This window comes from Leptonychotes weddellii, chromosome 11, assembly GCF_054177405.1.
Source record: "Leptonychotes weddellii isolate Sample4059 chromosome 11, ASM5417740v2, whole genome shotgun sequence".
In the NCBI taxonomy this organism is placed as follows: Eukaryota; Metazoa; Chordata; class Mammalia; order Carnivora; family Phocidae; genus Leptonychotes; species Leptonychotes weddellii.
The window spans coordinates 43,247,284-43,262,216 of record NC_138379.1 but is presented as its reverse complement, the minus strand read 5'-3'; the positions used below and the strand labels follow the sequence as shown (position 1 = coordinate 43,262,216).

The window sequence follows — 14,933 nt, the reverse complement described above, 5'->3', positions numbered from 1 at the left end:
TCCTGGGGTGACCCTGGCTGGCGGGGAGGAGGCTCTCACAGAAGAGAGGCGAGCCCTGTCTTGACCAGCTCAGCATCAGCACTGCCCCAGAGCTCAGGGCTTTTGCCGGGCAAGCAGCTGGTGGCTGCAGTCGGAGCACTGGACATCCGTGCCGTGGTCCTGCCGGGGCGGCCACCTGGGCTGACTTGTGCCTCCTTTTCCCGGACCCTGAGTCTCCAGGTGCCAAGGGCACGGAGCGTCGGCCCAAAGTGGGCTGTGGACCCCCTGGCAACCCCTAGAACCGAGCTGAGCGATCGGGGCCCTCTCTCTGGTCCCAGCTGGGAGCCTGCCCTCCGGGTGGAAGCGGCGGGCTGCGCTCTCAGGGCCCGCCGACTTCTGTGTCTGTCCCGTGCCTGCAGCGGGCCCTGCTGGAGCAGAAGCAGAAGAAGAAACGCCAGGAGCCCCTGATGGTGCAGGCCAACGCGGACGGGCGGCCCCGGAGCCGGCGGACCCGGCAGTCGGAGGAGCAGGCACCCCTGGTGGAGTCCTACCTCAGCAGCAGCGGCAGCACCAGCTACCAAGGTAGAGCCTGCCCTGGGGCGAGCCTGGGGAGGGCCCTGTGCTGCGGCCTCGCGCCCCCCTCCCGACCCCCTCCCGCCGGCACTGCTTCGGGGAGCCCCTCACGGACTTTCGGCCGGCCAGGGCGGGCGAGGGGCTTCTCCCGTCCGGACGACGCCCAGCCCAGGTGGAGGGAGGCCGGGACCTGGAGCCTGGGGCCCTGGCATGTGCTCAGGCATCCTGAGGCTTTGGTCGCCTTGGCGGGTGTTTCTTGAGCACCGACTGTGTGCCCGGGGCAGGGCCGGGCCCGCAGAAAGGCTGCAGCCCCTCCGGAGAGAGCGGGTCCCACCCCCGTCAGAAGATAGTTTCTGCTCACCTGTGGCTGTGAGCAAGTCACTTACTCTGTCTCGGCCCTATTTTCTCCCCTCGTAAAGTTGAGGAACATCCTGTATCTTGGGGTTTTAAAAATCGAAGCGGCCAGTGTGTCCCGCGGTCCAGTCATGAATGCTGTTCCCTGCGGAGACTGCTGCCCAGGCTTGGGGTGGGGGAGGGTGCCTTTGCCCAGCGCCAAGCCCTGAGGAGGCGCGGCTGGCTGACCTGGGGTCCCTGGTTCCGAGGGCCCCTCCAGCCCCGCCTGCTCTGCCCTCTGCTGGCTCTTGGTGTGAAATACAAGGGGGTCGGTTCCAGAGGCTGAGGGGGGGGTTTGGCATCAGTGAGAACCGCTTCTCCCAGCGAACAGTTTTTCACTGACCATGCTCATCCATGTTGTATATCCATTTTTTAAATATTTATTGAGCGCTTACTTTGTGTCAAGCTCTGGATTAGAGGCTGAGGGTCCTGGGGAAGCACAAAACAGGCGTGTTCTCTGTTCATGGACTTGGAGGTCTAGGAAGGGAGAGAGTTAAACAGGTGGTCACAGGTGTGCTTGGTGGAGAGAAACAGGCTCTATGAGTGAACGGCAGAGAGACTGCTCCCAGACGAGGGCCAGGGAAGGCCTCCCTGAGGAGGTGACGCCTGAGCAGGAATCCACAGGTTGAGTGGGAATTTAGTTGGGGCCAGGGGGGCCAACGTCCGGAGTAAGGACAGTGCAGACGGTGGGACAGTAGAGCAAAGCCCCTGTGGCAAGAGGGGAGGCACTGAAAGCGCCTGGTGGGGCTGAGACTTGGGGTGCCCGGGAGATGAGGGGTGTGCTGTGAAGGCCAAGGCCAAGTGGAAGGGAGCTGGAGGGGCCAGACTTTCGGGAGAATGGTGGTCTTCATCTTACAAGCGATGAGAAGTCATTCAAAGACTTTGAGCAGGTTGGGGTTCTGATGTGTGGAGACTATGGAGGCCACCCAGCTGTGACCCTGTTGGTGTGTGCAGCTCTTTGTAGGCCAGAGTTCCCCTCCTGCTCAGGGTACTCTGGGTGCCAGGCTCCCATGGGCTTGTCCCACGCGGGCTGGTGCAGCCTCCCTGAAGTTCTTGCCCTACGAGTTCTGGGCTCTTCTAGGAAATGCAGCCTTTTCTGTCTTCAGCACCTTGAGTGACCCACTTTCTCCCAGATGCTCTCCCTCGCCCTGCCCAGGCTCACACAGTTTGCTGGCCCAGAGCTCTGACTGCGTGCTTCTTGGTTGATCATGCCGTGGGCCAGCCTGTTGACTATCACATGGGGCTTCAGGAACCACTTCCTTCCAGTTTGGCCTGCCCCGGCCCCTTTGTCTTGTAGAGGTGGGTGGGACAGAGGCCCTGGCAGGGCTTGGGTGGTGGTGGGGCCCTGGCAAATGTGCTGAGAAGTGAGTTCCACTTGGAGCTCTGGTCTCACCTAGGGCCCATGTTTCTCTCTCTCTCTCTCTCTCTGGCTCTCGCCTGAGCAGTTCAAGAGGCCGACTCACTTACCAGTGCGCAGCTGGGAGCCACCCGCCCAACAGCACCAGCCTCAGCCAAGAGAACCAAGGCAGCAGCTGCAGCGGGGGGCCAGGGCGGGGCCTCTAGGAAGGAGAAGCAGGGGAAGCACAAAGGTTGGCTTGCCTCCATGACAGCCCCTCCTCAGGAGGCCTGGCTCCCACTGGAGGGTTGGGGGGAGGCTTCTCCTCCAGACTTGGAGGTAAGGGACAGGGTGCGAGGCCTCCATGAAGGCGCAGAAGGGCACTCGGGCCCCCACCCAGCTGGTGCTCAGGCTTCCTCTAGCTCACGGGGGTTCCTGGGCTGCCCATGGGCATGGGCAGGCTCCCCGCACTGCCAGGAAGTGAAGTGCAGCTCGCCTGGGTCCAGCCCAGGCAGCCCCTCCCCGACCTGGCCTGAGCACCCTCCACCTCTGTCCTGCCCCAGGCAGCCTGCCCCATCCTTGGGCGGTACTCGCGACTGTCACGACTCTCCCTCTAGCCCTAACTCCACCCTCTGGGCCCACAGACCAGTCTGTTCTCTCGGTTCCTCTCTCTCCAGAAAAGATCCCCAGGGATCAAGGACCGTTACGGTGGCTCCTGCCACGAGTCTGTCTCCGCTGGCTAGACACCCCGTGTCCCCAACCCGTGTGCATGCGCAGTGATTCCCAGGCGTCTGAGACGTGGTTGGACAGTGGTGTGTCCGGGGTCATAGGCTTTGGAGCTGACTGCAGCGTTGAGGGGCATAGCTCAGCCGGGCAGGGCACTGCCACCTGTGTGGGCCAGGCCTTCTGTTACTTGGGCACCTTGGGCAGGGTGACGGGGGATGGGAGAGCTTCCATCTGGGAAGGGGAGTGCAAGCCGACCTCTGTGTTTTTCAAGGGGCCCCATATGTTTTGAATGATGTGTGTGAGTTATGGGGTGTGTGTGTGTGTGTGTGCACGTGAGAGAGAGAGAGATCAGCACTAATGACTGGGAGGTGGCCATGTCTGAACGAGTGGTGGCCTTGGCCATGGTCATGATTGGTCCTTGTTCTCCATCTTATTTTTTTCACTGTGCAGTTGGTTTTGTAGATGGCTGTCTTCTGCCTAGGGATGTGAGGCATTTCAGACCAACCCTCGGCAACTAATCTGGGGGAACAGCAGAAGAAACGAAGCCCATGTCCCTTTGTAGCTTGTTGATCGTTAAGAGGCTGGCAGCAGTCATTAGTGTTTTTAAAAATCAGTTTTGCAGAGGGTTCCCCCCACTCATCCCTCACCCACTTCAAAGACGTCTGAGAATCCAGGCTCTCCCCCCCCACCCCCCCCCCACGTGGCCTGCAGGCACCAGCGGGCCAGCTGCACTGGCAGAAGACAAGTCTGAGGCCCAAGACCCGGTGCAGATCCTGACTGTGGGCCAGTCAGACCACGCTCAGGACGCGGGGGAGACGGCAGCCGGCGGGGGCACACGGCCCAGCGGGCAGGACCTCCGTGCCACGATGCAGAGGAAGGGTGAGCCCTGTGGGGGTTCAGTGACACCCCCAAAGCTCAGTCCCAGGTTCTCAGATGCACCGTTCTTAAGGAGCATGGCCCTGGTAGGGGGCACAGTGCGAGACCAATGAGAAACTTGGGTGTAGGGGTCCCTGATAAGGTCAAGTTCAGGGAAATCAACTAGGGAAGGCAACCAGTCCACAGCCCAGCCTTCTCTCCCCACCTCCATCTCCTGTCCCCAGGGAGACCCAGGTTTGGAGACAGATTTCCTTTCCCTCCTTTGAAAAAGGTCCTTTTGAAAGTGTTTCCCCTTCATCTGCTGAGCTCAGGGAGCAAGGCCAGAATGCCCAGAGGCAGGGCAGATCCTCCCAGGAAACCTGCTGCCCAGAGAGTTTCCCCACCAGGAGCCCCGCCCCACGGAGTCCCTGGTACAGGGTGGCAGAAGGAAGCCTGGCAGGGCCACACGTTCCAAGAAATGAGATCAGGGCTGGCTTCCTGGAGGAAGGGCCATCGAGGCAGCAGGAGGCTGGGGACAGCATTCCAGGTGGGGAGAAATGTGTAGACAGAAGGCCACAGGCAGGCTGGGAGAGGAGTCAGTGGGCCACGTGCATCAGGCCGGGGGAGGAAGGAGCTGGGCCTCTCCCAAGCAGATTCCATGGTCTGTGCCAGCCGAGGCCACCAGTAGACTCGAAGGCTCCCGGCACAGGGTCAGCTCCACTCAGGCCTCGCTGCCCAGCAGATGGGCACTGACTGCCTGAGAGGGGGGTCTCATGGGAGGACTGAGCGGAAAGCTGGGTGGGGGGGGGTTACACCCTAAGGATGGTGACCAGCCTCAGGTCATGCATGCCCTCGAGAGGACGTGTCCTTCCGTATATTTGGATGTATGTGTGTGGACGCATGTGTGGACATATGGCCCTGTGTGTGCACGGGTGACTCAGTGCTTCGGAACGGGTGTCCGGCGCGTCTGTGACCACTCGTCCCTTCCCGTTCCTCTGCCCTGCCCAGGTGTTTCTAGCAGCATGAGCTTTGAAGAGGAAGAGGAGGATGAGGATGAAAATAGCTCCAGCTCCTCCCAGCTAAACAGTACCACCCGCCCCAGCTCTGCTACTAGCGGGAAGTCCGTCAGGGTGAGGTGCTTCCCCCGCCCGGAGTGGGGGGTGGGCGGGGTCTCCAGAGGTCTGCGTGTGAAGAAATGGAGAGTTGGCTCTCTTGGGACTGGGCCTAGAAACCGAGCAGGAGCTTTTCTGGCCAGGGCTCTTCTGTCCTCTCCTGCTTCCTCTTCTCTTCAGCCAGGCCAGGAGTGGGGGGCTCGAGTTGGAAGGGATGGCCCTGAGAACCTGCCCACATCCTCCATCTCCCCCCGCCCTGGGGACGGCTGAGGTGGGGGAAGGGCTGAGGAGCTAGCTGCTGACCCCAGGGCCGGGATGGCCGGGCCCACATCCCAGGGACCCTGCCCCAGTTCCCACCACCACCACCACATCAGGGGGCAGCTTTGGATCCCAGACCACCAGTTGCAGCTGCTCAGGGTCTCTGGGGCTCGGGCTCCTACTGTGTCCCCTGTAGGAGGCAGCCTCGGCCCCCAGCCCGACAGCCCCGGGACCCTCGGCGGATGTCGAGGTCCAGGATCTTGAGGAGTTTGCACTGAGGCCAGCCCCCCAGGGTATCACCATCAAGTGCCGCATCACGCGGGACAAGAAGGGGATGGACCGGGGCATGTACCCCACCTACTTCTTGCACCTGGACCGCGAGGATGGGAAGAAGGTGAGGTTGGCCCGAACTTGCAGTTTCCCTGAGGCAGGCTTGAGGTCCTATGGGCTGGAATGTGACTGGAAGCCTCAGGTCCAACACTGAGCTTTCCGTTCCCCCAAGGGATAGAAGCCTCCGTGCCCGGTCAGTGCGTACCTTTGTGTTTGCTGGTGTGTGTGTGTGTGTGAGTCACACCCACGGTTGTGACCAGAGGCTGGGCCTGGAAAGTGACCTTGCTCCATTCCCCAAGGTGTTCCTTTTGGCGGGAAGGAAGAGAAAGAAGAGTAAAACTTCCAATTACCTCATCTCTGTGGACCCAACAGACTTGTCTCGAGGAGGGGACAGCTACATCGGGAAACTGCGGTACTAGCACTCCCCTAGGAAGCAGGTGGGGCTGGGAGGGAGGGGCAGGGCCAGACTGGAGTGGGCGTGTCTTGTCCCTGGGGGAGATCTAGGGCAGGGGTCAGATCCTCTCCTAGAATCCTCTTTGTCCGTCAGCTCCAGCCATAGGCCCGGGCCTGTGCCAGCCTAGAGCCAGACTCGGAGATGGAGCTCCCATACCCTACCCTAAGCTGCTCCCAGGTCGCTGGGGCATAGGCCCATCAAGAGGGACAGGTCAGACCTCAGGAAGCCACTGAAGATGTGGGCCACCCTGGAAGAATTGCCTTGGCCCCATGCTCAGTGCCAGAGGGCACGGCTGTGAGTGAGCCCTTGAGGGAAGAGAGCACAACCTTGGGGTCGGGGGAAGGCTCTGAGCTAGGCCTCAGAGCTAGGGGAGTGTTTGCCAAGGAACAGAGTGCCAGATTGGGGGAGTATAAATCAAGCTTAGAGGTGAGGAACTAATGCTGGAGATGGGGCTAGACCAACACTCAACAGGCTGGACAGGAGAGAGGGGGTTGTGTCATCCACTCTCCGTGGGATGTTGAGTGCCTTTTGCAGTCTTGCCAGATGCCATCTGCTTGCTTGCCTCCCATGAGGGGAGCACTCCTGCTCCTCCAGGGAAACCTGTGGAACTGAGACTTACCTCCTGGGATTTCCCTCACTCAACTAAGATGCCCTTTGATTCTATTCAGAGCGAGTCCAGGCCTTCTCCCCATGAAGGACCTTCAGAGGTGGGGATTCAGTGTGCAGTGTGCTCCCAGGTCTGCTCCTGGCCCAACCCAGAATGCTCGCAGGCTCCTCATGGGACAGACTGAGCTGCTCCCTGCCCTAAGGCAGAGGGTGCATGATCCTCTGTTGATTGCCTGTCCTTCAGGTCCAACCTCATGGGCACTAAGTTCACCGTTTATGACAATGGAGTCAACCCTCAGAAGGCATCATCCTCCTCTACTTTGGAAAGTGGAGCCTTGCGTCAGGAGTTGGCAGCTGTGTGCTACGTGAGTCGTGCGTTCCTGAGTCTCCGGTCTCCAAGTTAGACAGGACACCGAGGACTTGCTGCCCGGTCTGTGGGCTGTCCCATCTATCTTTGTGAGCAGATAAGACTGTACAGAGTTGGGCTGCCCTCTGTTGGCATGGCCCCTGTCTGTCCTCAGAGCTCAGACCACAGAAAGCCATCTGCCTGGGGAGCTCTGGGAACTGGGCTGAGCTCTGTGCAGCCCAGCCTGGGAATCGCTGGGAAAGGAGGCGGCAGGAGGCCTGAGATCTTGTTGGTGCATCCCTCCACCCCTTCCTCCAGTACCTGGGCCCTGCATGGACTACAAGGCCCTTTGCATAGTCATCTCATGGAATGCATGACCTGAGAGCTCAGTCCTATTTCCTTTACTGTATAGATGAGGAAACTGAAGCTGAGAGGTTGGGTCACTTGCCAGTGTCATACAGCACATAAGTGACCAAACTGGAATGTAAATACAGGGAATTTTTCTACCTTTTTTTTTTTTTTTTTTTTTTTTTATTCATGAGAGACAGAGAGAGGCAGAGGGAGAAGCAGGCTTCCTGCGGAGCAGGGAGCCCGATGCGGGACTCGATCCCAGGACCCTGGGATCATGACCTGAGCCAAAGGCAGACGCTTAACCATCTGAGCCACCCAGGCGCCCTCTACCTTATTTTAAAATGAGGGATTGGTACACCCATTAATCTGGGCCTGGGTACTTCTTGGAGGTCAACTGGGAAAGCCATAGCTGTTCTGTATGAGCCTGTGGTGCCACCTGCTGGTCACCTTTGGGGAGGCAGCCCGAATCTCTTCAAATGCTCATTGAGCCCAGCTAATACTGTTTGATGCACTGAGGATACAGTAGTGAACAAGAGATGCAAATTTATACCGTTACGGGACTTAAACCCCTAGTGGGGAGACAAGCTATAAAACAGATTTATAAGTAAAACAAATAAATAAATGTGAAGAAGAAACAATCAGGCCTGGAAATGAAATGTTCAGATGTGTGGAAGCTTTTAGTAAGGATGGCAGGGAGGGCCTCCCTGAGGTAGCACTTGGGTAAGGCCCAGCAGGAAGGGAGAGCCAGCCGTGTAGTGGAAAACACAGCCCGTACTGATGTCCTGAGTGATTGGCATGTGTGGGGAACAGTGGGGGGGGGGGCGGCGGGTAGAGCAAAGCGCAGAGGAGAGTAGGTGGCGGGGAGAGGAATGTAGTGGGGCCCTGCCACGTGAGGCTTGCAGTCAAGACCTTCAGCTTTTAATCTGCATGAACAGTGGAGGCAAAGATGTGACTTAACGGGACGACTCGCTGCGAGTGAACAGATGGGCAGGGCAAGGTCGGAAACCAGGAATCCAGATAAAGGCTAGTACTGTGACCTCAGGGAGAGACAGTGCTGGTAAAGTGGTTGAGTTCCAGATAGAATTTGAAGGGAGAGGTGACATCATCTGCTGATGGATTAGAAGTGGGTTGTGAGCAAAAGAGAGTAGTCAAGTATGACTCAAAGTAGGTTGCCTGAGCAAATGGAAGAACTGAGTTGTCAACTGAAGCGAGGAAGACGGTAGGGAGGAGCTGGTTTGGGCAGAGTGGAGATTCGGGAGCTCAGTTCGGTTGGGTTAAGTGTAGAGATGCCTGTTAGACAGGCGGAGATGGTGAAAACTAGCTTGTCAGCTTTATTCCCTTTCTCCCAGTCTCTCCATTAGGTAAGTAGAGTCCTCAGATGGCCAGTGTTGAGTCCTCTCTCTCTCTCTGTTTCCCAGGAGACAAACGTCTTAGGTTTCAAGGGGCCGCGGAAGATGAGTGTGATTGTCCCAGGCATGAACATGGTTCACGAGAGAGTCTCCATCCGGCCGCGAAACGTGAGTCTCACCCCACCCCCCCGTCATCCCATCATGTGCATGCACTTCTGGGAGCAGAACTGCAGCTGCGCTGTGTTAGGTGTAGGGGACGCAGTGGAAGAAGCCCCGGGGCTCTAGGTGGAGGTCTAGGGAGATTAAGGACTCCGTCCCGAGGGCAGATCCCTTTTTAGGGCAGTTGTGCGGCCAAGGCACGGGGCGGGTGTGACTCAGGTGAGGCTGCCTTCCCAGGAGCACGAGACGCTGCTAGCACGCTGGCAGAGTAAGAACACGGAGAGCATCATCGAGCTGCAAAACAAGACCCCTGTCTGGAATGACGACACGCAGTCCTACGTACTCAACTTCCATGGACGCGTCACACAGGCCTCTGTGAAGAACTTCCAGATCATCCATGGCAATGACCGTGAGTGTTTCTGCCCTTCCTCAGGACTGTCCCCATGACACCCAGAGCCTTTAGCTCAGGGTTCAGCTCACCCAGTCCTGCCTTCATAGGCCAGAGCTCAAGGATGTGGGTTACATGGCTTCGATCAGAGGTCAAAAATTCTCTGACCCTATGACTGGGAGGCCCTTGGAAGAACTTTCTTTGGAGCCCTAACCCTAGACTCTGTGCACTCAGCAGAGTCTCAGGTGTGGGAACACCCTCTGAATGGACTTTTTCTCTTCTTCTCTGTCTCCTGGTATTTGTGTGCCTCTCGTTCTCCTCTGTCATCTACTCCCTCTTTCCCACCACTTCTCCCAATTGTTTTACTTCCTTTGGGCATGTCTGCTCACCTTCTCTGCCCGTTATGATTTGTCTGTCCGCCACCCCCCCGCACCTTCCCTGCCCTGTCCTGTGTGGCTTTCCCTGTGCACGCGTGTGCCGGGCTCCAGCGGACTACATTGTGATGCAGTTTGGCCGTGTGGCAGAGGATGTGTTCACCATGGATTACAACTACCCACTGTGCGCGCTGCAGGCCTTTGCCATCGCCCTGTCCAGCTTCGACAGCAAGCTGGCCTGCGAGTAGAGGGCCCCCCTGTGCCCTTTGGGGTTGCCCAGCCTGGAGCGGAGCTGCCTGCCTGCAGAGACAGCCCTGCTTACCCTCTCTCTGTACATAGGCCTCCCGCCAGATGAACCTTCAGCTCTCAGTGGCGCCCTGGCCCAGCCGGCTCAGACCGGACTCCTGCCTCCACTGTGGAGACAGGACCAGGTGGGGGAGGTGTGTGTGTGAGGGGCCAGCGTGAATTCTTCCTGGGCCCCAAGGTCCGTACGCACACTCCCACTCTTGAGTTAGTATCCTGCTGCAGCCGTGTTTGCCAAGCTGGGCAGCCTCTTCAGTTGGGAAGGTAGGAAGAAACAGAGGGAGAGGAAGCACAATGCAGGGCTCCTGGGGCCCAGCCATCCACTCAGTCTAGGACTTAGGTGACAGTGGGTCCCCGACAGTGAAGGGCACAGTGTGGGTGTGTATGTGTGTGTGTTGGGTACATCGATTTTATATAGAAGGGCTAGGATCGGCTTCCAGGCCCTTTGCTGACTCCGGAAGGGCTCAGCCAGGCTGGGAGAAGTTACGGGGGTTTGGGAAAGGTGAGTGGCAAGAGCTTGTCAGGACTGCGGGGGTCCGGCTGGCGAATTGGTTGGTGGCCCAGGGTTCCCGCCCATTTGATTTCTCTAGGTTTTCTCTGTGTGCACGGAGGCAGCAGGAGGCCGGGGCCTGCGGGCCCCAGGCTCAGCATGCGGGAGGTACACAGCACACGCTGCCTGAGGAGCTTTCTGCGGGGCAGCTTGTGCAGAGTGCCCAGGAGACGCGGACGGGGCCGGGCGCCCAGCCTCAGAGGGCACTCAGGTAGGCAGGCCTGGGCCTCTAGCTGGCAGGGCAGCGGTCCTAAGCCATGGCGTGTTCCAGGAAGAAAGTGTAGCTCCAGGGGCTCTGGCCGGTGCCTCGCAGCCCCTGTGCGCAGCCTAGGTCGGGGCTGCTGAGGCCTTGCGTGTGGTTCTTCTGGGCTGGGAATGGGACAGGGTGAAGAAAGGCAGGGAGTACGTTAGAACCACAAGAGAGGAGAGGTGGCAGAAGCCTTAGAGATGAACTAGTACAACGTGTCACTTTAGGGGAATCACATTTAGAAGATGGACTTGCACCGGGTCACCTAGCTGGTCAGTGGCCGAATTCAGAACTTCCGCCCCCTCGATTTCTTTGTTCCTACCATCCCCCGAGAAACTGCTCTCTCTGGTTCTCTGGCCTTCCTGGGCCCCCGGTCTGCATGCCCTCCCCCTTTTGTCTGATTACAGAGACTTAGAAATGTCGGAGTTGATGTACGAAATTGAAACCGTTCTCAGAGGGAAATTAGGCAGTTTCCTGCTGAAAGCTGGCTTTTTGAACATCAGTCTAATCAGGACTGCCCAGTGTCTGGCTTCTCCCCGAAGGCAGGCCTCACGAAGGCCGTTGCGCCTTTCTCTGTTGGGGTGTGGTGGGTGAGGCGTGAGTGTTCCAGGGCGGGGCCTGATCTCCACCATCCTCCTCTTTGGATGGCACTCTTGACCCTGAAGCCTTGGGAACGCTAAGCTCTTGCCTGCCATTGACCCTGGCGGAGGCTGCTTGCCCAGACGGAGGCCAGAACTCAGTGGGAAGCAAGCAGGAGTTGTTCTTCCCTTCAGCGGAGATGTGCTTGGAAAGGCTGCATAGAAATTTTTGGTTTAAATAAGTCCTACTTGAAACATTCGAGTGAGGCTCTGTAGTGAGGGGGAGTGGTTCTGACTGAAGTGGTAGGTAGCAGTGTGTTCTCATTTCCTTAGAAGATTTCCTATGTGGAGTGTTCTAGTGGGGATCTGGGTGAGGCCCCTCTACGGGACTAGTTTCTGGACCACTCCTGGGGTCATTCTGAGGGCACTAGACTTTTTCACACTGGGGCTGATCCACTTTTCCACAGTCCCAGTTGGGCTCTTACTCTCCTGACTGGGAAGAGACCTGTTGACATTTGGGATGGTGGAAGCTAGATCTCGGAAGTCTGGTTTAAGCTGTTTCTCTGGGTCTAGGATTTTAGAGTAGAACAGGTTGATCTGAGAGGAAAGCCTGGCGCCAGTGTGGAAAAGGCAGAAGCACAAGGGCAAACGCTCATACCCTGCGTTCCATCGAATATGCAGGAGAGGACGAGGAGGGGTTAGGAACGTGGCTTAGAGCTTCCCAGCCTAGACATGGGGACGGTAGCTCAGCAGCAAAACTCTGTTGGGCACAGAGTGACAAGAGCAGTTGAGTCACCTGCTCGAGACCCAGCTTCACAAGGTCTGTTCTTAAGACCCCATTCCTGGTGATGCTGGTTTTCCCTGACCACTGGCCGCCTAGCCATGGGCCCAAAGACTCAAAAAGCTGCCAGGGCCCCTGGAGACCACCTGGGCTCAGCATCTCCCAGGGTAAGAGCTCTTGTCCTTCACACCCTCTACCCAGATGGGACTGGATGATGGAATGAGCAAGCCCTAAGGGTGGTGGGCAGCTGGGACCTCAGGCAGCTCCTTCTGTCACTGCTCCTGGGGCCACACCCTCTTCCCCCAAACAGCTCTTCTGTAGAGCTGTGATGTTCACTTCCCCACTCTTCTTTCCTTCTGGCTCCAAGGTGCTCTGTCTCTGTCTGTGTGTCTACGTGTCTGTGTATATTTGGGGAAAAGGGCAATCTGCAACTCACCCGCTGAGGTTTCTTACTACGATCATTGTTCTAAGGATGAGTAGGAAAGGAATAAGGATATTACGATTACCTGTGGATTTTGTTCATTTCATGCTCTTTGGTCAGAAAGTAAACCTGGGAAAGTACCAGCTCTTTCTTGGGAGAAAGATTAGGAGGATACCGTCTAAGAAATTTTAGTTTTTCAGTTCCATTTTGCATTACCTGAAGAAATTGGTATGTTACATGCATGCTTTGGGATGAATTTGAACATAGTCTAGTGAATGTGCCTTAAAAATCACGACACTAGTTCAGAAGGAGCAGTTAAGGTCCAGACGCATGCTGAAGACAGGTGTTTGTTAGAAGCCAGCGAGTGTGAAAATTTGGAGTCTGTGTCCTTCAGTGACAAAAAGGGCAACAAAATTGCAGAAGCTTGTCTTTGGTCTGGAAATAGAGCATTTACCTCTAAGTTTATATTTAGAGGAAATTCTAAATTTAATAAGCAGTGGTGGTGATTTCAAACCTCCTAAGGACATGCTTTCCTCACAGTGGGGTCCGCAGTGAGGGGAGACGCCGGGCGGCCCATGGCTCTGTGACGCAAGCACAAACCCTCTCCTGGCTAGAGTCCCTGGTGGTCCCTCACTGTGGCAACACTGGCCGCCCCTCCAGAATTCTTTGCCCCAGCTGAGCTGTACCTGTGACCGCCGAGCACACTTTTCCAGAGCTGAAGGAGTCTGCTGTGTTGTGGGGCCCAGCACTGAACGGTAGCGGCCCCCAGGAACAGACCAGGGCAAGGACTCCTGTTTGTGCTGGGTCTTTCTGTACCTCCAGTTTGCAATCTTGCCATCTCAGGATATGGGCGGGGCGGGGGAGGCATAGCAGAAGCGTGCGGATAGATTTAATTTTCTGACCACGTTGCGAGGCACGGTGGTCTTCTAGAGAGCACTAGTGCACTTACTTAGCTATGTGATTCTGAGCAAACCACATGATCTTCCTAGGTCGTTTTCTCATCTACACAGCTGCAGTAAGAATTAGGGTGAATGAAAATTGATCTTTGCTTTCATCACTACCTTTTCTGGCTCATCACTGTGCCTTTTTTCTTTCCTTAGAAACCTGTCACACCCATTCCTCTCTCCTGTTCTACTGCCCCTCTCCCTTCCCCCATCAGGGTCCAGGCAGAGCTGCAGATTAGGCCAAGATCCAGAGTTTCCTAGAGTGTAATTTTGAGTGGCTTAGAAAGGGAAGCCTGACTCTGGCCTCTTTAATCCTGCAGAGTTTCAAAGGGGACTTGGTCAGGATGGGGGGCACTTCTCTTGCTGGGATTAGCCATTTAGCCAGTTTTCCTAATGCCTAGAATATGTATGTCCATTTGCACAAGATTGTCTTTTCCTATTCTGGAGTGGTCGTTTTATTTTTGTTCCAAATTATCTGGAGTTTTAGACAAACTTGCAAAACTGTGCTTTTATTAAGTGACTTTTTGAATAAACTCTTTGCTATTCTTGAGCAAATGTATTTATTTACTGGTATGTGCAATGAAAAAGTTGGTATTTTCCCATGTTGACATTATATATGTTGTAGAACTTAGTGTTTGTCTAAGGACAGACCATACAGCAACAAATTAAACTTGAACTGTTTCAATACTGCTGTGCACTTTTTTTTTTTTCTATAAAAGGGGAGAAAACATTTCTTACCTACAGTGTATTCGTTCCGTCTGTCCTAAGAGCCTGGGGGTGGGGGTGGGTAGGAAGGGCTCACGGCTTGTTTGGAAATACTACTGTGTGGGCTGACACTGTCCTCCCTGTGGCTGAGCTCGTCAGATTTAAGGCTGGGCAGAACCACACCCAGGCTGGGAAGGGCTGGATAGAAGAGACTTCGGTTAGAGTAGTCCTCTGCAAGCATGGGCAGCTTAGTTCCTCAGTATGCCCCTAGGGGCCTGGTTCTTAGGACAAAAGTAAGGAGAGCTGGTTTTAGTTTTTTACCCTAGATTTGGAGTTTTTATGTGGCCAAGATCCTGCCAAAACCACGGCCCAGCTCCTTGGCTCTGCCTCTGTGGGAAACCGCAGATGCAGGTTCTGACCAGAGGTTTTTGTTGTTTAGCAGTCAGGTGAAAGACAATTAAATAGCCAAGGACAGGGTGACCATAGGTCCATGGCAGTCCCGGTTTATACCTATTGTCCTGGCATCATTCTAATTAAAGCTCCCTTTTCTCTTTCTCTCAAGGAGCCTTAGTTTGGACCATGAGTTATCTGATCACCCAAGCCATAGAAGGTACAGAGAGAGTGGCTCTCATAGGCCATCTCTTCTAAAGGTCCAGTATGCCTCCATTCTTCAACATGCCTTCCTCCCTGGGCCTAGTTTTTTAGAGCACGTGCACCGCTAGTCCTGGAGCTCACAAAGTGCTTTCCTTGTGCTCCTATTAGGACTAGGAAAGAGGCTCTCCTGACTGGCTCGCCCTCCTAACTTAACCAAGCAC

At 56.2% G+C, this 14,933-nt stretch overlaps 1 protein-coding gene across 6 annotated transcripts in view; it reads left to right on the top strand.

Moving 5' to 3' along the window:
• TUB (TUB bipartite transcription factor) overlaps nucleotides 1-14,100 on the top strand; it is a 70,158-nt gene extending 56,058 nt beyond the window's left edge. For 4 of the 6 annotated variants that reach the window (XM_081798647.1, XM_031037995.2, XM_006742358.3 and 1 more), the window contains exons 3-12: nucleotides 399-561; nucleotides 2,391-2,534; nucleotides 3,719-3,886; nucleotides 4,871-4,992; nucleotides 5,429-5,626; nucleotides 5,862-5,974; nucleotides 6,867-6,987; nucleotides 8,738-8,836; nucleotides 9,065-9,236; nucleotides 9,704-14,100. In XM_081798647.1, coding sequence (XP_081654773.1) covers nucleotides 399-561; nucleotides 2,391-2,534; nucleotides 3,719-3,886; nucleotides 4,871-4,992; nucleotides 5,429-5,626; nucleotides 5,862-5,974; nucleotides 6,867-6,987; nucleotides 8,738-8,836; nucleotides 9,065-9,236; nucleotides 9,704-9,837 — 1,434 coding nt within the window. In that variant the 3' untranslated portion in view covers nucleotides 9,838-14,100. The remainder of the gene's footprint in view (nucleotides 1-398; nucleotides 562-2,390; nucleotides 2,535-3,718; nucleotides 3,887-4,870; nucleotides 4,993-5,428; nucleotides 5,627-5,861; nucleotides 5,975-6,866; nucleotides 6,988-8,737; nucleotides 8,837-9,064; nucleotides 9,237-9,703) is intronic. The other 2 variants (XM_081798648.1, XM_031037999.2) reach the window with 1 other exon arrangement.
• Nucleotides 14,101-14,933: the final 833 nt, after the last annotated feature.